Source organism: Athene noctua, chromosome 27 (assembly GCF_965140245.1).
Source record: "Athene noctua chromosome 27, bAthNoc1.hap1.1, whole genome shotgun sequence".
Classification (NCBI taxonomy): domain Eukaryota; kingdom Metazoa; phylum Chordata; class Aves; order Strigiformes; family Strigidae; genus Athene; species Athene noctua.
The window spans coordinates 4,019,515-4,040,449 of NC_134063.1; the positions used below are offsets into that span (position 1 = coordinate 4,019,515).

Below are 20,935 nucleotides of genomic sequence, written 5' to 3' on the forward strand. Positions count from 1 at the left end.
GCTGGCCCCCCCGCAGGCAGAATCCCTGCCCCAGAGCCGGGAGGGGGGATAGAGGGGCTCAGGGCACCCCATTTCCTCCAGGGTGGGGATGGCACAGGGCAGGAGGCTGCTGGGATGTGAAGTCCTCCACGGCCTCACGCAGCAAATGGTGGTTGGGCCTCCCCATTACGGGTTTTTACAACCCCTGTGGTCCTTTGGGTGTGTTTTTCCTGTAAATCACAGGTTTTTATGAGTCCTTGCCCTGCAGAGCTGGGGGGGGGGGGGGGGGGGGGAAGCATGCAGAGCCTCTGTTTTCATTTTAATGAAAAAAAATGGCTTTGGAAACTCCAGGAATTTAGAAAACTTCCTGTGCCTTCAAGACATTTCTTGGGGCTGGGGGGGGGGGAGGGCAGCACCCCAGCAGTGAGTGCCATGCCAACGGGGTGCCCCCTCTAGCCCCGCTGGCAAGTGAGAGTTGGGGCAGCTCAGGCATTCCCTGAGGTGCTCTGAACAGCTCCGGGGGCTCGGAGGGGCTTGGGGGTCTCTGAGGGGCTGCAGCGGCCCTGAGGGTCCTGGGAGGCTCCGAGGGGCTTGGGTTGCTCTTAGGGGTCATGTGTGACCTGAGGGACTCGGGATGTTCCCAAGAGTCCAGGGTGCTCCGAGGAACTTGGGGTGCTCATAGCACCCTAGGGTGCTCCAGCATGCTCTGAGGGGTTTGGGAAGCTCCAAGAGGCTTGGGGTGCCCTGGGATGCTCTAAGGGGTCCAGGGCTTCCCAAGGAGCTCAGGGTGCTCTGAGGATTCTGGGATGCTCTGAAGACCCCCCGGGATGTTCCAAAGGCCTCGGGATGCTCCAAGACCCCCGGGATGTTCCAAAGGCCCCGGGATGCTCCAAAGGCCCCGGGATGCTCCAAGACCCCCGGGATGTTCCAAAGGCCCCGGGATGCTCCAAAGGCCCCGGGATGTTCCAAAGGCCCCGGGATGTTCCAAAGGCCCCGGGATGTTCCAAAGGCCCCGGGATGCTCCAAGCCCCCCGGGATGCTCCAAAGGCCCCCGGGATGTTCCAAAGCCCCCCGGGATGCTCCGAGGCCCCGGGGTGCTTCAAGCCGCCCGCAGGCGTTGTGGTGGGGAGCAGTTCGGGGGGGGGGGGGGCGGGAGCGCTCCGAAAACACCCGGTAAAAACCCCCGGGGGGCACCGGGGCGGGGCCGAACCGGGCCGCTCCCCCCTCGGCCCCCGGCCCCCCTTCCGCACCGCTCCTTCCTCCCCCCCCCCCCCCCCTCCTCCTCCTCCTCCTCCCCCCCCCCCCCCCCCCCCCCGCTCTCGCGACAGCTCCGCGCAGAAAATGGCCCCGCGGCCGCGCCGCCGCTGATGCGCGCTCCGGGCGGCGCCGGCCCCGCCGCAGCCCCGGTACGTGCGGGGCCGGGGGGGCAGCGGGGGGGCAGCCCCGGGCAGCGGGGGGGTAGAGCGGGGCCGGCGGGGCACCGGCACCGGGGGGGCACCGGGAGCGACGAGGTAGCGGAGGTACCGGGGTGGGGGGGGTTGGGGGGGGTGACGACGACACATCGGGGTGCCGGGGGCTTTGCCGGGACGGGCAGCGGGGGCAAACCCGCCCTGCCCGTGGCGGGGGGCACCAGCCGTGGGGTTGCTGCCCACCGGGGGCCTCAGGTTATGGGGGGCACTGCCCATGGGGCGAGTAGCCACGGGGGGTGCTAGCCATGGCTGTGTTAATACCCACAGGGGCCAGGAGCCGTGGGGGTGTTACTCGTGGGGGGCTGCTAGCCACAGAAACCGCTAGCCATGGGGGTGCTGCCTATGGGGTGCTGCTAGCTGTAGGGTTTACCAACTGTGGGGCTAGTAGCACAGTGACAGCTCGCCACGGGGGCCGTTAGCCTTTGGTCCTTGCAGGCCCGTGGGAGCACCGGGACCCGCTTGGCCACCCGGAGCATCCCGGGGCTGCGCCCGCCGGGGTCTCCCCAGGGTCTCTCCATCTTCCCACACACGTGGGAGCCGCTTTGTTGCTGTCAGGGACTGGGGATGCGGCTGCTGCTGGAGCGAGGGGGCTCCTGTGCCTTGGCCAGGGTGTGAACTTGACCATGGCCAGGGCTGCCTGCAAGGGCTTTGTCCAGGCCCAGGGAGGAAGGTCCGTCCTCCCCAGATGGCTCCTGAAAGGCAAGAGGGATTTTTTTTTTCCAGCTGAAGAGCTGATGTAGCCCGGCGGATCAGCCGGCCAGGGGCAGGCAGGTAAAGGTGGGCACCGGGGTGCTGCGGGGACGTGGGGAAATGGCAGCACGTCCCTTCCCCGTTTCCACATGCCACCTGGGTCACAGCTGCCTTGGAGCAGGGACCCCCGGGCATATCTCTGCAGGCAACGCCGAAAGATGTTTCCCAAGGAACTGCTGAAGGGCCTCGGCCGAGCTGCCCCCGTGCCTGCTGTGGGACGTGGCCCCTTGGCTACCCGCGAGGCTCAGTGCTTGCCCCCTTGGGTGCCCACGCTGCCACTGGCAGCAGCTGCGGTGGGGCTCGGGGTGGGCTCCGCCGGGGGGACTCCGGGCAGATTTTCTGACTTGGAAAGCAGGGATCCAGCCCTCGGAGTGAGGTGGAGGGGTCAAACATGGAGGCAGCAGCTTTGCTCCAGCCCACATTGGGATTAGGGCACCCAAATTGGGGTGCAAAGCCCTTGGCTGTGAGACAGGGGCTGCTGGGCAGCAGAGATGCCCGGAGCATCTTCCCCCACTCGCCCCACATCCCCCCCAACTCTTGCAGAGCTCCCTGTGATGGCTGAGGGCAACAGGAGAATTTATGACAGACATTTTAATTTACAACGTGCATTTGAACCCCGTGACCGGTGGCCGGAGCGTGTGCCGGGGCGGGCAGGGGGCTCGCTGGGCTGGCAGGAACCGCTGTCATAGCTTGTGCTTCCTCCCTCCGCCTCGGCGCTCACCGGCTCAGCGATCACATGAGCCCCTTGTTCAGAGCCTTTGTCTCTCATCTCCTACGCCGAGGAGCTGCGTTTTGGGAAGCTTCTGCAACCTCTGCCCATAGACCACACAGAGATGCTCAAATAGGATTATTTGTCCCATTTACCCTCCTGGGGTGGGTTTGGAAAAGTCTTCTGTGCTTGGCGACATGTATAAACCCCCTGGTTCGTTTGGGGGGGATGAGCTGTATTAATTATCAACTGAATCAGCATCCAAGGCTGCTCTGGGTGACCAGTAGCTGCAAACCCTCCTGCTCACCCTCGTTGCTGTCAGCTCCCCAAAAGAATTTTTCTGGGGTCCTTGTTCACCGCAGGGGCCCGAGCACGGGAGTTTGGTGCCGGCGGGTTCTCAGTGAGACTGAACCTGCAGAAAAACCTTGCAAGAAGCAACACCAGATTTTCAGTGGCTCTGGGATTTGGGGTTCCAGGGCAGGGTTTGCACTGGCACAGGGGGCGTCACATCTCCTGTGGCCGCTGGGAGTGGGGACAGTGGCAGGTCAGTGGCGCCTGGGCCGGAGCATCGCGCTCAGGGTTGCAGAACGGAGGGTCCTGGGGAATGGAGGAAAGTGTTGGGCGCCATCCCACGGGAGGTGACAAATGACAGCAAAATGATAGAGGTGCCACCAGCTCCCTGAAAACCAGGGCCTGGGCCGAGCAGACCGCGATGGTGCCGTGCTGCTGCCGTGTCCAAAAACACACCCGCGTTGGTCGGCTTCGCTCCGGCGGGACGCTGCCGGGGGGGAGCTGAGGGCTGGCTGCAGTGAGCTCTGCCTGCATCCGTCCCGCCTGCCCTCTCCGGACCTGCCCGTTAGCATCTGCTCCAGAGGCATTTCCCCAGCTTTTCCAGTGAAAAAAAATCAGCTTAAAAGCTGTCACTGGGGTGTTTCCTGCAACTGGGAAATGGAGAGTGGCATCAGCCAGCGCATCTGTGAGGGAGAGGAGGGAGGTGTCATCATGAGCTGTAACATCCGAATGTGCAGCTGGGTTTGACCCTGGAGCACGGGGAGATCCCTGCCCTGGGAGCTGACAAACCTACCACAATGTTGCTGAGGAATAATTTTCTGATTTCTTGAAAAAAATTGCCTGTGCTCCAGCTGAGCTCTTGGTGCAGAGGATACTCCTTACGTCGGAGACCATCGGTCCCCAGGGGACTGTCCACGGGCCCTGGGGACAGGCGGTGACATGGAGGGTGGATGCAGAGTTGGTGTTTCCAGCCGGGAAGTGGGGACCTGGGAGAGGTTCACTACAGACTCAAGGACTCGTGCTACCAGCAAATGCTCCGGCAGCACCGAAGCTCTGCTGCTTCAGGGACGGCCACCGAAACGTGGCAGTGCCACACGGACGATGCACAAGGGGCTGAGCAGGAAGACATAGCCCAGCCTCGACCCTTCTAACACTTTCTTCCTCAACAGAAAATTAGTGAGACCTTTGTTCCCATCAAAAACTGCATTCCCCCCTCCTGATAAAACAAAGCTGCTGTGAACTTTCTGCGTGGCGTTTGCCTCCCCCAGGCTGTGCCGCTTTGTGCAGACCCCAGCAAACCAACCCCTCCAGCCAGGGCTGAATTCCCCCTCCCAGGCTCCACCAGCCCCTGGCCCTGCCCCAGACCCCTGCTCCGGGGCTGACCCACCCTCCAGCCAGTCCCAGCTACAGGGCACTGGCAGAAGCTGAGAAAACAACAAAAAACCCCCAATGCAACCCCCAAACCAAGCTACAAGCCTGGGGGCAGCCGGAGAAATAATCCGGCCTGGATTTGCCCCCTCCTCTGATTTATTGCCTGATGGGCTGCGATCCCAGCGCCACCGGTTGCTGCAGTAGCAGCTGCTGAGCTAAAGCCGGGCTCAGAGCTAAAGCCGGGCTCAGTGCGACCGTCTGGGAGCCGGGCTGGGACAGAAAACCTGGGAAAATGCCTCTTGAACAGAAACTAACGGGCAGGTCTGGCAAGGCCAGGAGGGGTGGGGTGGATGCGGGTGGACCTTGTTGTACCCAGCTGGGCCCATCCCAGGGGAGATTCCGCAGGGACGTTTGCTCTGGGCGTCACGGAGCTCTTGGGCAAACACTGACCCTCTAACCAGCTGCAGATGTGCATATTGCAGCCACTCCACAGCCCTCTCACTCATTATTTTTACTATTGTTATTATCCTTATTTTATTCTTAACTTGGACGTTAAGACACTACTGAGAAATCTCCTGAAATGAGGGACTTTCCAGATGCTTTTTGCTCGGAGTTGGTGTTTGGCTTTTGCACGTCGCAGCCTCGTGCCGAGGCTCTCTGACGCCAAGCTGATTTAATTTTGGGGACCATCTGATGCAGCGTAGGTGAAGGAACTGTCCCCACGCGCCCATCGGCATCGGGCCCTGCTGCCGATGCTCCCGGTCATGCAACGGGACCTGCTGCTTCTCCTGGCTGGAAAATCCTTTGAAACTGCGGGTGGGGGCAGGCAGGGGGAAGCATCTAGAGAGACCCCGGCCCCAGCCAGGAGTGAGAGAGGCTGGAGCAGCTCCTGCAGCCGCTGCTTCCCGGCGCCTTGGCGAGGAGGGGTCCTGTGGGTTTGTGGTGGGGATTTTTGCCCGTAGATGCTGTCGGCTGGACCTTGCCACAAAGCAGGAGTCTGGCGATGTGTGGGGCAGGCTGTGTGGGATGGAAGCTGGGGGGGGCGGGAATGTTTCGGAGGCTTTGTGGGCCACCCCTGGGGTGGGAGAAGTGGGAAGGGAAGGTTCTGGCTTCAAAAAAACCTGCCTGCTGCTCCCCATGGGGGGCCACGCACAAAACCCCCGGGGTGAAGTGCTGCCTTTGCAGCGTGTCCCCCCCACACACAGGGATGCTGCAAAGCCCCTGTCAAGGTGGGATCTCCTGCCTGCTTGGCCCTGAAGGTCCCCGGGTGGGAGGGTGAGTCCCACTGCCACAGGGCACCGAGGAGGAGGAGGAGGAGGCAGTTGCCATCGCTCCGTGCCGGGGTTTAACGTCTCGCCCTTGCGCTCGATGTAGCATCGCCAGGAGAAGACGCCGTCGGCGGTGCAGACCTCGCCCCGTGCCCACCACTGGCCAGGCCATGAAGACAGAGAAGGACGAGGCTGTGCCCACCTTCTCCCTGGGGGGTAAATACACCGGAGAGGGGGCAGGTGAGTCCCTTGTGCCACGGGGGGGGCTTGGTGAGAGGAGTCGGGGCAGGACGAGCCTTTGCTCCTGTTGCTGTGAGGGCCTTTGGCCAAATCCCACCCCAGAGGGGGGGCTGGGAGCACCCTGAGGGTGGGCACGGGTGGGCACGTGGCATCACCCAGCGTGTTCAAGACACCAGCAGGCTTTGCCTTCATACCAGCAGCTTTTTCTAGAGCAGAGACCTCGTTTCTAACCACCCTGGAGGGCTCCTGCCTCTCCAGCCCCTTCCAAGCCAGACCCCCCCATTCACCTGCACCCCTGTTTGTAAAGGGTAGGGAGGAGGGCAGAGAGGGAGGGGGTTTAGGCAGGGCCCGAGGCTTAGGGGCAAGCTGGTGCCCGCTGCCTAACAGCCTCTCCCCGGCAGGTTGCAGCGAAGCAGCTCTGCCCGGCGGCCCGATGCTGGTGCCAGGGAGCGGAGGGACCTCAGCCCAGGACCTGCGGCCGCTGAAGCGCAGACCTGTCCCAGGTGAGCCGGGCCTCAGCCCTGTCCCGGGGAGGTGACAGCAACGGCTGGGGTGGCAATGAGGCCAACAAATGTGTCTCCTTCCAGGGAAGCACTACCAGTGCTCAAGTTACGGCTGCAAACTGGCCTTCCCCAGCATGCAGGAGCTGATGGACCACCTGAAGGTCCACTACAGACCCACGCAGTCCCTCGAGGGTAAGGCTGGGACACCCTGTGTCCCTCTAGGGTGCCCTTTTTTGCCTGGGAGGTGGCAAAGCGTGGCTGGAAGCTGAGGCAGCGGTGGTGGTGGTGCCTGTGCCTCCGGGAGATGCTGACAGCCACGGATGGGAGTGGGGAGAGTGTGGGAGGTGCTGGAGACCCCCTGATGGGGCTGCCCCCAGCCCTGGGGGAGTGCAGCGCAGCTGGGCTGTTGCTGAATCTCTGCCCTGTTTCTTTGCTCAGGCAAAACCTTCCAGTGCCCCACGCTGGGCTGCACAGAGACCTTCCCCAGCATGCAGGACCTCATGGCCCACATGAAGGTGCACTACAAGCCCAACCGCTACTTCAAGTGAGTCCCGCCGGTCCCTGTCGCCATCCCGTGCCACCCTGCCATCTCCCTGCAGCCACCTCCCACTATCTGGGGGCACCCAGCAGCTCCCAAACAGCCCCGAGCACAGGGGCTCCCACCTTTACAAACCCTTTCCCCCCCCAACCCATCTCAGCGGCAGACCCCAGGGTCGGGGCGGGTGGGTGATGCAGGGGGAGCACCGCTGCTGATGCTGCCTCCCCGGCCCCGCAGGTGTGAGAACTGCATGCTGCGCTTCCGGACACACCGCTCGCTCTTCAAGCACCTGCACGTCTGCTCCGACAGCGCCAGCACCCCCGCGCCGCCCCCCAAAGCTGACAAGCCCGTCCTGCCTGCTACCTCTGCCCTGGAGAAGGAGCCCCCGGCCAAGCCGCCCGAGGGGCTTCCCAAACTCCCGAGCGTTATCCGGCCCCTGGAGAAAGAAGCCATCCTGCCCGGCGCGGACTCTGCCCCGGCGGCCCCCGCCGCGCTCCCCACCAGCCTTCCCGAGCTGCCCGGCTCGCTGGAGGCCCTGCCTCTGGTCTCACCGGCCCCCCACCCCTTCCCGCTGCTGGAGCCCAGCCTTTTCGGGCCGTCGTCCTTGACTCAGTTCTCGGGGCCACCCCCCACCTCGGTGCCGGGGCCGTTCCTGTCCTACGTGCACCCTTCGCCCTACAGTTTGCCGCAGCCCCCGGCGCAGCATCGCCTCCGGCCCTACGTGCCGGGCCACGGCCCCCCCATCTCCAACGCCGTCTGGAAGAAAAGCCAAGGTGAGCGTGCGGGGCCGTTCGGGCAAACCTTCTTCTGCTCCCGCCTTGACCAGCAGCTCCCAGAGGAGGACCCGCCGTCGGCCAGCCGAGGATCCCCCTCCTCCCGGCCCTGCGCAGGGCCGCCCCGGCCCCCCCACCCCGGCCCCATCCCATCTCTGCCCCCCCCCTCATCCCACCCGCAGGGATGCTCAATTGGAGAAAGTACCAGCAACCACCAAAAAAACAAGCCTCCAAATTTTCCCAGCCCTGCTGCTCCCCGGCGTGCTGGGGGTGCGAGGCGGGGGGCCAGGCCAGGCCTGCCCTCCCACGTGTGCCCCCCCAGGGAGGGGAAGACCTAATGCTTGTCTTGCCCCTCGATTCCCTCCGCAGGTGTGAGTGTCAGCCCACTCCTCCCATGCTTTGGCTCAGGAGTGACTCCAGGTTAGTTTGGCACCTACTGGTTGGGGGCTGCTTTCTGTCACTGGGGGGGTGGAGGGTGGGGGGGGGGGTACCGCAGGGGATGGGAGAGGCCCCACGGGGCGCCGCGGTGCTCCCCGGAGAGCAGAGGGGGAGGGCGGGCTCCCTCGTTTTTGGGAGCCACGAGGAGAGGGGATGCCACCCAGGTAGGCTCCGAGACAGGGGGGCGTCGCCACCTGCACGCCCCCAGGAACTGCCCAGCCTGGTTCCTCCAGCGCCCGAGGGCAGAAGCAGCAGGAGAAGGAGCTGCAGCAGCTGCTTGAGCTGGAGTCCCCCCAGTTGCCCCAGCCCCGAGGCTGGGATGGAAACCGCTGCCCTTTGCTCCGTGGGGTGCGGAGGGGCAACAGGCAAAGGGAGGTGGGGGCTGGGGAGCACAGCCTCGCTCCCTGCTCCCGGATTTGGGGTTCCTCCCCTTGGGACGGGGACCTCTGTGCATGTGGCGCTCGGAGCGGGGAGGCTCCTGCCCCCCGTAGCACCAGCCGAGCCCCACGGCACCCACCCAGCACGATGCAGCCGGCACCCGGGGCCGCCTGCCCTGCACCCTGCGCTGCCGCTTCGCACGGCTCCCACCGGCGGGGGGGGACGCCTGGGCACAGCCAACCCCCCCCCCCCAATTCCATGGGCCGTGGGAGGAGGGGGGCCAGCGGGCGAGCGCTGTGCTTCCCTCCTCGCCCGTCCTTGCAGGGCACTCCTCCAACAGCCGCATCGTGTGGGAGCACACGCGGGGCCGCTACACCTGCATGCAGTGCCCCTACTCCACCGCCTCGCGGGAGGAGATGACCCTGCACATCGAGGACCACCGCAAGAATCCCCCACCGCCCGGGCGCCTGGACGCAGAGATGGGTACGGCCCGGGGCGGGGGGGCTGCGGGAGGGACCCCCAACTGCTGGGATACTTGTGGAGAGCGGCCTCGACTGGCCCCACATAGACGCATACCCCACTGTCCCGGAGGGGGGTGACCAGCCGCTGGGGTGGGCACTGGGCTCCAGGTCCTGGCTCCCCAGCCTGCAGCGATGCCTCGGGGGGGTCCATGTGCCCTCCCCATACCCCCCCCCACACACACACCAGGTGCCAGCCTCCCACAGGAATCAGGGTGCGAGGGGCTCAGCTGCAGTGCTGACGACTCTCTTCCCTCTCCCTCCAGATTTCGGGGTGGGCCTCACCTCCTTCCACACCAAGCTGACGCCGGAGATGGAGAACTCCCTGTACTCCCAGCTCTGATGCCCCCAGCTCCCACAGGACTGATCCTGCGTCTCCCCATCCCTCCCCCCCGGCCGGGCAGGGGGACACCGCGCAGCCCCGTGCCGCTGCTCTGGGACAGAACCCTTTCCTGGGTACCAGGAGCATCCCCCAGCCCCAGCATGGGGTGGCAGAGGGGCAGATGTTTTTTTTCCTCTTGAATTTCTACCCTCCCTTTTATTTTCGGAAACTCTAAACACCCGGAACCCCGTGTCTCCTTCCCCTAAAGGTTTCGTTGCTTCAGCTCCAGGGGCTCTGGGGGGAGCCCGGTAGGTTGCTCAGGAGTTAGTGGACTTCTCTGGAATGAGGTCTCAAAATAATAAATGGGAATTGTACAGGAGCAGCAGCCGGCAGAGCCTCTGTCAGTCCCTGCAGCAGCTGAGGGCGATGGGGGAGCGGTGCTGCCCCTGAGGCTCCCCTCCTTTGGGGGGGGGCAGGGGGTTAGTCCCAGCCTGGCCCAGCCCTGGCCAGGTTTGGGGAAGGGGTGCTCCCTAGCCCCCATCAACACATCCCAGAGCATGAAGGGCTCCTCAGAAGCCAAGTTGGAGCTTCTGCCAACTGCATCCCAGCACCCAAACCAGGGCTGGGGCTCAGGCTCCATCACCAGGCAGCAAGTGGAGAATCGGGGCCCTGCTCCACCCCAATGGCTCTTCCATGTCCTGGTCCCCAGCCCCGGGGGCTGCACGACCCCCTGCACCCCGCCCTGGGAGCCAAGCGGTCCCGCCCCGGGCTCCCCCATGTCCTGCTTTGCCTGCGTAGGTGCCGGCCCCGTCCCAGCGAGGTGAAGAGTTTGCTCCCAACTGGTTTGAGCAGAGTCGTGCCGCCGCACGCCCGGGCCCACACCGCCTCTGATCGGGCACCGGCGCAAGGGGTGGGAGCGCCGGCCCCCCGCTGCTCTGCACCCCGGGGTCAGGTGCTGCCGCCAGCCCCGGGAGGGGACACCGGGGAATTTCCCCCACCCCGCCCCAGCTCTCACCCCTGGAGCTGCCCTTTTCCCAGACACATTCACCCCATAACACAGGTCCTGGGGGGGGGAGCTTTGCCTTCCCACCTCCCCTGCCTGCAGCCCCCCCTCGCTAAGCCAAGCAGGGGGGTACAGAGCTGAACCCCCGTGCCCCCAGCGCTGCCCCGTGGTGGGGGGCAGGAGGGGTCCGAGGGCTGCTTGGTCGGGGTGGATGCGCCTTCCTCCTGCTACCCGGGCGAGCAGCATCCCACTGCCACAGTTCCCTCCTGTCTGCACCCCTGTGCTGGGCACCCTCACCCCTGGGGGAGCCACCGGCCCCGGACAGGGACAGCGAGGGTGGAGACGAGTGGGGGGGAAGCAGAGACCCAGCTGGACAGACGGACCAGGCCGGACAGACCAACTGCAGCTCCAGCACCGCTGCCTCCGTGCACAGGAGCGAGCGGGAGGCTCCTCGCTGCAGTGGGCAGCCCCCGCAGGCACCCATCTGGGTGGGGAGGGCGCGGCGAGGTTGTGGGGCCCTCACCCCATGGGGGGGCTCGGTAAGCAGGGCGGCAGCGTGGGCAGGGCTGGCGGGGCTGGGAGCGGCCGTGGCGCTGCTCTGCCTCCCCGCTCTGGGGCTGCCCCCTGCCCCGGTCCAGCACAGACCCCCCCTCACCCCCAGCCCAGAGCAGGGGGACAGATGGGCTGAAGCGAGAAGCCTGAGCTGAAGCCCCCCCAGCTGCTGAGACCTGGTGGAGCAGCAACTCCTGACAGAGCCAGAGCAGGACCACACAGCCCCAGCAAGTCGAGGGACCCCTCCAGCCTTCAACAACGGGGGGGCAAGCACCGTGGCATTCGGCACAGTTTGGACCCCCCAGCCCAGCCTGCAGTGGGGCTCCTCCTCCCTGCCCGAGCACCCAGCTTCTCCCCCAGGGCAGCATGGGTGCCCACCCTAAAACCCAGCAGTGGGACCCATCCCCAGCCTCTCCCTGATCTGAGCCCAGCCACGGCCCCCGAAGCCAGAGAGCACCGTCTGTGCCACCCCACCCACCCCAGAGCCCCACGAGCAGCCCCCATGTGCCCGGATCAGCCCCACCAGCCCCCACTGCACTTACCAACATCCACCCAGCCGGGGCGGAGGGTGGCTCAGAGCAAAACCAGGCTGTGCTGGGGGCACCGGACAGTCACCGCTCCCAGGAGACGCAAAAAAACGCCCCAAAACTTCCACGTGTTCCTGCAGGCTGGGCTGCAGCAGGGGTGTTCCTAGAGCAGAGGCAGCGAGGACAACGTTCATTGCAATGGATTTTTAAAAACTGAAATCTTTATTAAAAGTTTTATCCAAATTTTGTAACAAAAGATACAAAAGGGCTGGAGATCCTTATTTCTGGGACTAGTCTGACCAATCAAAAACCTGACAGTTACTAGGCTAATATAAAATCCATACAATCTGCTAAAAATGCAGGGAAAAATTAGAAGTAACTGCTGCTCTGAAATTTCTTTTAAAAATTCCTTTTAACATTTATAAGTTACTCAGTTTGCATTTTACAGGACTAGTTCTTCTCCGAATGGTTACAGCTACTGTACAATGCCAAGAGACGACAGCAAGGACAGAACAAAGCGACAGGAACTCGGCTGTGCCGCGACACACACGCGGCTGCTCGGGAGGAGCCGCCACGAGTCTTCGCCTCCAAGCGCCGGGTGCCCGCAGATCGCCCAGAGCAACCCCCCACCCCCACCCCCGGGGCCTGCCACAAAGTGCCAGTGCGTCTGCACCCGTGGGGAGCCCCGACAGCAGAGCAGGGGGGGGACACAGCGGTGACCCCCGCCCCAGCGCGGCTCACTGGCACCCAGCACTGAGCAGCCACCTGCCCTCAGGTGCCACAGGGCCAGTTGTCCCCATGGGCAAAGGGTCAGAAACACTCCAGCAGGGAGTTACACCCTGCGGGTGCCCCCCCGGACTCCTTCCAGCCACTGCAGGGCTGGCGGGGGGGGGACACACGCGGCCGCGGCACCGTCCGTGCTCCCGCGGAGCGTAAAGACGAGCGGGAGCGAGGTGGATTTCTGATCAATGCACTTCTCTTCACGCTGAAAAGGAAAAGAGGATGCGTACACCAGGCTAGCACCGAGGCAACTGTCCAGAGCTGGTACTGGCGAGCAGAAGGACCCTGAGAATATAGAGGCTAACACGGTCTCCGGGGAACGCCGAGTTAGGTGCATCACAGTGATACAGGTTGAACGTGTTCTGTACAGTGCGAAATGGAGTTTGACAGAAGTGCAGTATCCCTTCACCTGCTATTTCCTACCTCTTCCTCAAGGCAAAGGCTGCTACGGGGTGACGAGAAGGCTCGTCACAGCAAACAACCGCTCACAGCCGCAAAAAAAAAAAAAAAAAAAAAAAAACAAAACAAACAAAAACCCACCACCAGACTGACTTGGAGATCCACGTTATTAGGTGGCCACCAGGAAAAATACTCGTTTATAAAAAAAAAAAATTATAGGAAAGCAAGTGCAGGGCTACTGCAAGGTGCATCGTCAGAGGTACCAGGTCTTGCAAGCAGCCAACCCCCCCCGACCCCAGGCACCCCACATCCCCAGCACTAAAGTATCTTCAAGCATCTCCAGAGACCACATCACCACGATTTCTGGTCAGAGAGACCTCAGCGACCGTTCGCTTCGAGTCCATTTAGATGAACCAGATTTGCACCCACTGCTCAGGATGGCTCAAGCGTCTTCAGAAAGCTGGTCTGAGGGCATGGGCAGAGCAAACACGCCTTCTTGGCTGGCAGGCAGGGTGGCGAGCTGGAGCTCTGGGTCCAGTGTGGCAAGGCTGATTTCAGACACAAAAGATACCCTAGGAGGAATTTTTTTTCTTTTTTTTTTTTTTCTTTTCTTTTTTTTTTTTTTTTTTTTTTTTTTTTTGCAAACTGCTGCACAAACCACAGAACGGAGAAAGCCTTTGGTCATGAGATACTTGTGAGAAAGTGAGCCTTGTATGGAAGATTCCCCTGAATGCCTACAGTATTCTACATCTTAAAAAAATATATTGTGGACGCTGCAGCCATACAAAGGGGGGAGGAGTGGGAGACGGGGATTTACAGTCTCACATAGACACAATGGGGAGGTTAAGACAAGCACAGTCATAGTCTGTAAAACTGATTGGCTCGCTGGGATCAGTCATCCTCATCGTCCTCTTCGTCTTCTGGATCTTCCTCTCCTTCATCCTCTATATTTCGTTTTCTCTTTTCCCCTCGCGGAAGGTCTGCAAAAAGAGGTGAAGCATGAAGCTCTGCTCAGCCTCGCGGAACAGCATCTGAACAGCGGCCTCGAGCCACGTCAGCCACAGCTTGGTGGTGAACAAGCACAGACTAGACTGGCACCATTACGGAGCAGAGATCCACCCTGCCCGGTTTCTCACAGCACCCAGAAAAGCCTGGACTAGCACAAGACTTTTAACTATTTTCTGTGCCCTCCAAGCATCCCACAGTTCATGGGCTTTCTCTGTTAAGGACCCCCAAAAACGTCGCATCTGCAGAGTTCAATCACTTCTGACCAAGCTCATACAAGATCAATTTGAAGTCACAGCAGCCACTGTTCTGTCAACATTCATTCAGGTATTCATAGTTTGTTATAACCAGGAGTTACAGTGAGAGGAAGCTCAGGTCTAGCCCCTTCTCTACACGAAAGGAACGTGCCTGCAAGAGCATTTCCTCACACACAGGCTGCTCACACCAGCTTCTGTGACAGAAGCCTGGATCCTGCATGGACTACCAGTGCAGGCTACTTACAACTGGTCTTCCAGGCAATTTGTCTCTAATATTTGGCAGGCTTACCCAGCTTGGTTAGCATTAGGAGACACTGAAACCTGTTTCCCCATCAGCACTGTGTGCCCCTTTGGTTATAACCACTGCTTGACAGTCAGCTTAGGCATTAGCAACAGCTTTAGCGGTGCCCGTAAGCAGAAATGTGGCGCTTTATATCAGGGAAAAGCTGCAGGCAACAACAGCACTGCCCTGAAGCTTGGGAAGCTTCACAAAACCAGCAACTGTGTGAGACCGTTGAGGCAAGTTTGTTAGGATTCAACTCACCATCATCAGCTTCGTCTTCTTCATCGTCCTCACCATCTTCTTCCTCATCTTCCTCCTGGAGTCAAAACAAGACGCTTTATTGCGAGAACCACAATCCCGTGAGCGAGGCGTGACTCCACAGCAACACCTTCCTTCACCTCTGCTCCCGCCCTGCTCTCGCCTCAGGTGACAGGTACCAGCCAAGGAGGGAGAAGCTGCCGGTTCCAAAATAGCTTCTCACATCCCTACAAAGGGGACTGTCCGGCCTGAAGCCATGGGAAGTCCCAGGCCAAGCAATAAACAAGTCTGAACTGGCAAACTCTGCAGACCCCGAGTCAAAAGGTGCACAGGAAAAGGCAGAGCGCGTGGCAGCACTCCTCAGATCTGCCCACCAAGAGGCATCGGTGACACCCAGCCAGATGGTCACCAGGTCAAGGGACAAACGTGCCACCAACCACAGCAAGGCAGTGCTGCAGACTTGTAGCGATGACAGAAAGCCTCACCTCATCATCTACTCCATCCTCCTCCTCTTCACCTTCCAGATCATCATCTTCATCTTCTTCATCGTCAATGACTTCTTCATCCAAATCATCTTCCTCCTCATCATCATCCTCTTCCTCACCTTCTACCAAAAGGAGAGGGAGGTGTTACGGTTCCCAAACACTCGCAACCTCCAACCCACGTTACATGAGCCGTGGGCAGGAAATCAGAGAACAAGCCCCGTCAGCCTGCGGCAGGTCTCATTCCTTACGCAGGCTGCCACAGGAGGGAGTGGGGTTACCCAGACAGCCCCTACTCTAGTGGCAAGTTACAATCAGCATTTAATTAGTAACACGCAGAAGGGGAAAAGGGGTTGCTCTCCAGTGAGAAAACCAAGAGGAGAAAATCCTCACCTTCCCCATTCTCATACTCGTCTTCCAGTCCATCCCCGTCTGCTTCAGGGTCTGAGTCAGGGGCTTCCTGGTCATCAGCATCAAACCCGTCCAGGTAGGTGAGCTGGGGCAGAAGGGTGAACACGCTCTCCCGGTAGTTGATGAGCATCGTCACCTCACAGTTGAAGAGGTCCAGACTATGGAGGTTTGGCAACTTTTTCTGCAAAGATCAATTTGTTGGGTTATTTGAAGATCAAGCCGCTGGTTTGCTACCCAGAGCTAGTACAGAAGTGTCCCTGCATGCACTATTTGCACCACGTGCTGCTCCTCAGATGGAGAGAAGTTATGGCTCTTGCTAACTGTAGGCAAAGATTTCTTTTCAGCTCCTCTGTCCTAGTTTCCCCTCCTTGGAGCCAGCTCCCTGTGAAACCATTTGCAAATCTTACTCCCTTCTGAATGAGGTGGGCAACAAAGCACAGAAAGTCCAGCTGCCTCAGCAGGAGGAATCACTGAGCCAGACTCATCCTGCCCAAAACATCAGGCAAAATACCCAAAAGCACGATCCAGGGAGACCTGCAGACTGCGCCCGAGCGCCTTTCAGCGCAGCCACAGAGCTCCCCCGCTCAGGCCATCGCACCATGCACCAGGTCAAGCCAAGGAGGAGCAAAACAGACCCAAGCTCTTCCCAGAGGGGACAGAGGGACCAAAGGCAACAGCTGATGAGGCAAATGCCCTAGTTCAGACCTTTCAGCTACAGAGTCAGGATCACAAGGCAAGAGCCACCTCTGGGGCGGTTCGGATGCACCGGGAAGGCGCTGCAAGGCGTGACAGCACCCAGGGCAAGAGGGTCCCAGCCCAGCACAACAGCACCTCGGGACTGATGTGGACACCCTCACTGGTGTCCCAGCAACTCATCTCCATGACACCCCAGGTGCCACCTACCTCAAACTGCATCCGACCCATTAACGGTCCTTTCTCAGATGGACACTGAGCACTGCATCCACAGTTTTACTCATCCAGCCCAATTTCATGCTTCTTTTAGCAACTGGCTGCTGGTTTTCCATACAGAGGAGCCATTAACTATTAGCCCAGCCTCAAATTGGACCCACTCATCTGTTCCCATCAGAACCACGAAGTGCTGTTGGAACAGTTACCAAGACGTTGGACTTCTGCTACACAGACACGCTCCCCAAAGGAAACAACCTCATCCCTTAGATTCCAGCACAGCCTTCCACTCACCAAGGGCTCCAGGGTGTTGATGTCTTTGATCTTGTTGCCACTTAGATTCAAGTGTGTCAGGTTAGGAGTTCTCTCTGCTAGAACTTCAAGGCCACCAGAAATCCTGTTATCACTCAGCTCCAGCTGCCAGGAGGGAATATCACATAGTCACTAAGTGTCTCAGCTTGTGACACAGGAATAAAATTGCCCTGAGAACTGGATTACAATGAGCACCCAAGTTCCAGGCCCTGTTCATTAGATCATGTAATAGAGCAGCAGTTCAAGTTTTCACTTGGAAGCCCTTTCCTGTGGTAACACAGCACTCCCAGCCACCTCTGTACTGCAAGGACACATGCTCTAAAACCCAAAATATTTATGATGTTACTGAAGCATCTGACAGTAGCACAACAGCAAGAGAGAAAGGACCCTAAACACATCATGAGCTCAAAAGCATTGTTGCATACCAAAAAAAAAAAAAAAAATCTCTCACTTGCTCAGATTGTAGGCTACAAGGAAAAAGCAAAATCAAATGGCCTTTTTCTGGCAGATACAGGAAAAACAGCTGTCACCGGGAACAGGGCAGCAGCAGTCTCCGAGCAAGGACTGCTGGAGATGGGAGTGCAGGTCTGACTCACCTTCCGGAGCTTACTGAGTTTGGGGAGATTGGAGACAGACAACAAGTTGATGTTGATCATGCTGAGGAACTCCAGGTTCTCAAAATCTGAAGAGAGACCAACGATCTTCCCATCGTCCGAACGGCAGTTATCAAGAACCAGCTCCTTCACCTGCCAACAGAGACACCCAGCAGCTGTCACCCCCCCGGCTGAGCCTCACCCCCAGCCTGGCAAGCTGACACCAGGTGGTGCGACGGACATTGCAAAGCAGCACATGAGCCTGAAGGTCCCCCTTACTCGCATCAAGGGACACACAAGATCTTAAAGCCGAATAACTTTTGCAAAGGCACAGGGTGAGAACCTGTCACGGTGGTTGGGTCTTCACCATTTAAGCATGAGCCATGTAACATGCGACTGCTGCACCACCCCGCACCCTGTGACTCCAGCCAAGGTCCACCTTCTCTGCTAAGAAGCACTAAGGAGCCGAACCATGAGGTTGCATCAAAACGTTTCACGCACAAGGCATCGAAAAGCTTTCAGTCACGCTTCAGGCTTCACTAACAAGGGGCCAAACAAGGTCATCTGGTTTTGTCCCCTTCAACTTTCTTCCCCACGCCACTGGGGTGCTGGAAAACCTGCCTCCAGAAGATTCATTTCCCTGTGACTGCCTCCATGCAGAGGTGAGACATCTGCCTAGGCAGGTCTCTAAACAGATGAGCTCAACCTCAATCTGGGTAGTGCAGATCCACTAATGGCATCTAATACTTTGCCCAGCACAGACTACACACACAGAAGCCATTGCTACGTGGTAATTCAGAACAAAAATAAACCCCTCTGTGGCTTTAGGACCATGAAGCACCAGCACAGAATTGCTCCCCCCCCCCCAAACACCCGAGGGTAAACATTCTCCTCTCCTCCAAAGCACAGGTCAGTGCTCAAGCCCCAGCTCTCACAGGCCACTTCCAAAACTTGCTTTTACCCCACACATCGTTCACAGCAGGATACAAAAATCAGCCTTGGCCAGAAGGCTTGTGACGCTCTCCAAAATCCTCCTTCACAGTGTTCCCATTCTACCTCTCTTGCTCAGATCAGCCAACTATTAGGGAGTCATTTTAAAAATCACTTTGCCTGGCTGGCAGCAGAGTTTCAGGCTTGCCGTGCCATCCTCACAACAGAAGTTCCAAACAAATTAATGCTTAAAACTCCACAAGTGGCATCACTGGTCAGGGCTCTGAGTTGAACAGCAAACAGGCTGAGCCAGGAGTTTTGTAGCTGAGCTCGTTTTGCTCCCAACACCCCAGACAAACCTCCAACTGAACCGAGACTCAGCATGGTGGGTGGGAAGGTGGCCCAAGCCAGCCTTCTGCCGTTGTTGCTGTGCTGGTGCAGGCGCAGAGGTGAGCCTGAATGTTACCAGGTTATGAACTAACCTGGCTGAGACCAGCTTTAACCCGGCCCAGACCTCTGTCCCGCATCGCACAGCAAGCACTGCAGCAGCACGAAGCAACCAGGACGGCATCTACCAGCAGCAATACTGGCTCACACCGGCTTTAGTCCCAGGGCACGCAAGCTCTGGCCCTGCTCGCCTCTGCAGCGTGCCAGTCTCTCAAATTCCTGGCGTCGAACTAGAGAAGACCCACAGCTCGCAGCCTGAGAGGGGACGCTTTTACTCCTCAAATTGTCCTCGTCCTGAAAATCCCTCTGCTATCCGAAAGCAGCTTTAATCTCTGTGAAAATCTCCACTCACAACCCTTTTTCCTCATGCCTGACTTGGGGCCGCCCACGGCCGCCCGCTGTCCCTACAGGCCGGGTGACAGCCACCAGCTATCTCCCTGCGAGGCAGCGAGCGGGGCCGCCGGCCCGGCCCAGATAAGGGGCGGACGCTTTTCCGAAGCCGAGCCGCTCCCGGAGCGCAGGCCCTGATGGACGAAGCGAAACGCTTCGAGCGGGTGCGAAGCCCCGGGCCTGGCCCTAAGGCTGAGGGGAGCGGGCGGCTCCGCTGCCCCCGCCGGGCGGGACGTCCTCGGCGGGAGGCGGCCGCGGGGCGGATAGCGGCGGGGCCCGGGCGGCCAGGGCGGCTCGGCCGCCACCTCAACCCCTTCCCCAAGCGAGGGGGAACCGCAGCCCCGCTCTCCGTGCCGGCGCCCCGGTACCACGCTCCCCCCCGCCCCAGGCCTCCGGGGCAGGCCCCGCTCGGGCCTCGCACCGCCGGTGCCCGCCCGGCGCGGAGGCGGCTCTGACAGCGCGGCTCCCGGAGCTCCGGGATGCGGGGGCGAGCCCCGGGCCCGGTCCACCTCCCCCAGGCGGCGCAGGCCCCGCGGAGAGCCCGGGCCGCGGCGGGGCGGGCCGGGGCAGGCCCGGGCGGCCGCTAACATGGCCGAGCCGCCATGGCTGCGCGGGGCCGCCCCGGCCCTGCTCGGCGGCTCCGGCGCGGCAGCAGCCAGCGCGGCCCGACCCGACCGCCCACCCCCGCCTCACCCCGCCGCCCAACGCCCCTCGCTGCGGGGCGGGACGGGACCGGCCGCCGCCCCGGGCCGGGTCGGGCCCCGCCGCGCACGTGCGCGCCGCCATGCCGGGGGGGGGGGGGGGGGGGGGGAAAGCTCCTCACCGCCGCTCCCCGCACCCCTCCAACGGCCACCCCCCTCACAGACACCCCCCCCGCTCCTCCCCGCCGTGCGGGACCCCCGCGGGCCGCCCCAACCCCTCCCCGGTCCCCCCCGCAGCACGTGCCGGCCCGGTCCCCATCCTCCTCCTCCCCCCCGCCGCCCCCGCCACGCGCTCTATGGCCGCGGGTACCTCGCCCGGCTTCTTATTACGCAGCTCCAGCGTCAATCGCTTCTTCATCTCCATCCTCCCGCCGCCCCGAGCCGAGCTCCCCGCGCCGCCCCGAGCTCCCCGCGCCGCTCCCGCTCCCGCCGCCCCGCCCCGCTCCCGCCGCCTCCCGCCCGAGCCCGCGCGCGCCGCCGCCGCCTCGGCCGGGGAAGGCGCCAACGGCAACAAAGGCGGCGCGCGCCGCGCCCCCTGCCGGCCGCCTCCGCTCCCGGCAGCGCCCCCTGCCGGCCCCGCCCCGCCCCGCCCCGCCCCGCCGCGACAGGGCGCGCGCTGGGGCGTCCCCCCCCGCCCCCGGCCCGGCGGCGCGGCCCCAGCCCCGGGCGCCATGTTGCCGTCGGCAGCGCCATGTTCTCATCCATCCCCAGGCTCCGCGTTCCCATCCCCAGGCTCCTCACATGTTCCCTTCTGCAGCGCCATGGTCTCATCCCTGACCACCACGTTCCCATCCCCAGGCACCATGTTCCCTTCTCTGGCACCACGTTCCCTTCTCCAGCACCATGTTCTCATCCTCAGCCACCACGTTCCCTATCCCCAACCACCACGTTCCCATCCCCAGGCACCATGTTCCCTTCTCTGGCACCATGTTCTCATCCTCAGCCACCACGTTCCCATCCCCAAGCACCATGTTCTCATCCCCAAGCACCATGTTCCCTTCTCCAGCACCATGTTCCCATCCCCAACCACCACGTTCCCATCCCCAGGCACCATGTTCCCTTTGCCAGTGCCATGTTCTCATCCCCAAACATCACATTCCCAACCCCAACCGCCATATTCCCATCCCCATGCTCCACACTACCGTCCCCAGG

The 20,935-nt window shown here is 61.3% G+C and overlaps 2 protein-coding genes across 10 annotated transcripts; one reads left to right on the forward strand and one right to left on the reverse strand.

Moving 5' to 3' along the window:
- Nucleotides 1-1,292: 1,292 nt before the first annotated feature.
- ZNF414 (zinc finger protein 414) lies at nt 1,293-9,926 on the forward strand. Of its 3 annotated transcripts, none has more exons than XR_012635248.1 (9): nt 1,293-1,385; nt 5,944-6,077; nt 6,479-6,580; nt 6,665-6,772; nt 7,019-7,124; nt 7,356-7,891; nt 8,261-8,311; nt 9,048-9,190; nt 9,492-9,926. XR_012635248.1 is itself a non-coding variant. In XM_074928125.1 (9 exons), the coding sequence occupies exons 2-9, from the start codon at nt 6,008-6,010 to the stop codon at nt 9,566-9,568; spliced, it is 1,209 nt and encodes a 402-aa protein (XP_074784226.1). In that variant the 5' UTR covers nt 1,293-1,385; nt 5,944-6,007; the 3' UTR covers nt 9,569-9,926. The 3 variants fall into 3 exon arrangements, 2 of the variants coding, with proteins under 2 accessions (XP_074784226.1, XP_074784227.1); XM_074928125.1 differs by having other exon boundaries at nt 9,032-9,190; XM_074928126.1 differs by lacking the exon at nt 8,261-8,311 and having other exon boundaries at nt 9,032-9,190.
- A 3,624-nt stretch (nt 9,927-13,550) lies between these two features.
- Nucleotides 13,551-20,219, reverse strand: LOC141971020 (acidic leucine-rich nuclear phosphoprotein 32 family member B). Of its 7 annotated transcripts, XM_074928076.1 has the most exons (8): nt 20,094-20,219; nt 17,319-17,468; nt 16,705-16,827; nt 15,504-15,685; nt 15,256; nt 15,097-15,204; nt 14,615-14,669; nt 13,551-13,788 (listed from the first exon to the last, which is right to left on the reverse strand). In XM_074928076.1, the coding sequence occupies exons 1-8, from the start codon at nt 20,145-20,147 to the stop codon at nt 13,700-13,702; spliced, it is 762 nt and encodes a 253-aa protein (XP_074784177.1). In that variant the 5' UTR covers nt 20,148-20,219; the 3' UTR covers nt 13,551-13,699. The 7 variants fall into 7 exon arrangements, with proteins under 7 accessions (XP_074784177.1, XP_074784178.1, XP_074784179.1 ...); XM_074928077.1 differs by lacking the exon at nt 15,256 and having other exon boundaries at nt 13,551-13,781; nt 14,605-14,666; nt 15,097-15,206; nt 15,487-15,685; XM_074928078.1 differs by lacking the exon at nt 15,256 and having other exon boundaries at nt 13,551-13,776; nt 15,085-15,206; nt 15,487-15,685.
- Between the last annotated feature and the right edge of the window lie 716 nt (nt 20,220-20,935).

Bases quoted from the DNA above. Each gene is read 5' to 3' on its own strand.
- ZNF414 (XM_074928125.1), top strand. From the start codon at position 6,008: ATGAAGACAGAGAAGGACGAGGCTGTGCCCACCTTCTCCCTGGGGGGT. The intron at 6,078-6,478 runs GTGAGTCCCTTG...TCTCCCCGGCAG, and splicing joins ATACACCGGAGAGGGGGCAG to GTTGCAGCGAAGCAGCTCTG. The intron at 6,773-7,018 runs GTAAGGCTGGGA...TTCTTTGCTCAG, and splicing joins ACCCACGCAGTCCCTCGAGG to GCAAAACCTTCCAGTGCCCC.
- LOC141971020 (XM_074928071.1), bottom strand. From the start codon at position 20,147: ATGGAGATGAAGAAGCGATTGACGCTGGAGCTGCGTAATAAGAAGCCG. The intron at 15,686-16,704 runs GTGAGTGGAAGG...TGATCTTTGCAG, and splicing joins TCAACACCCTGGAGCCCTTG to AAAAAGTTGCCAAACCTCCA. The intron at 14,670-15,096 runs GTGAGGCTTTCT...TTTTGACTCCAG, and splicing joins AGGATGGAGTAGATGATGAG to GAGGAAGATGAGGAAGAAGA.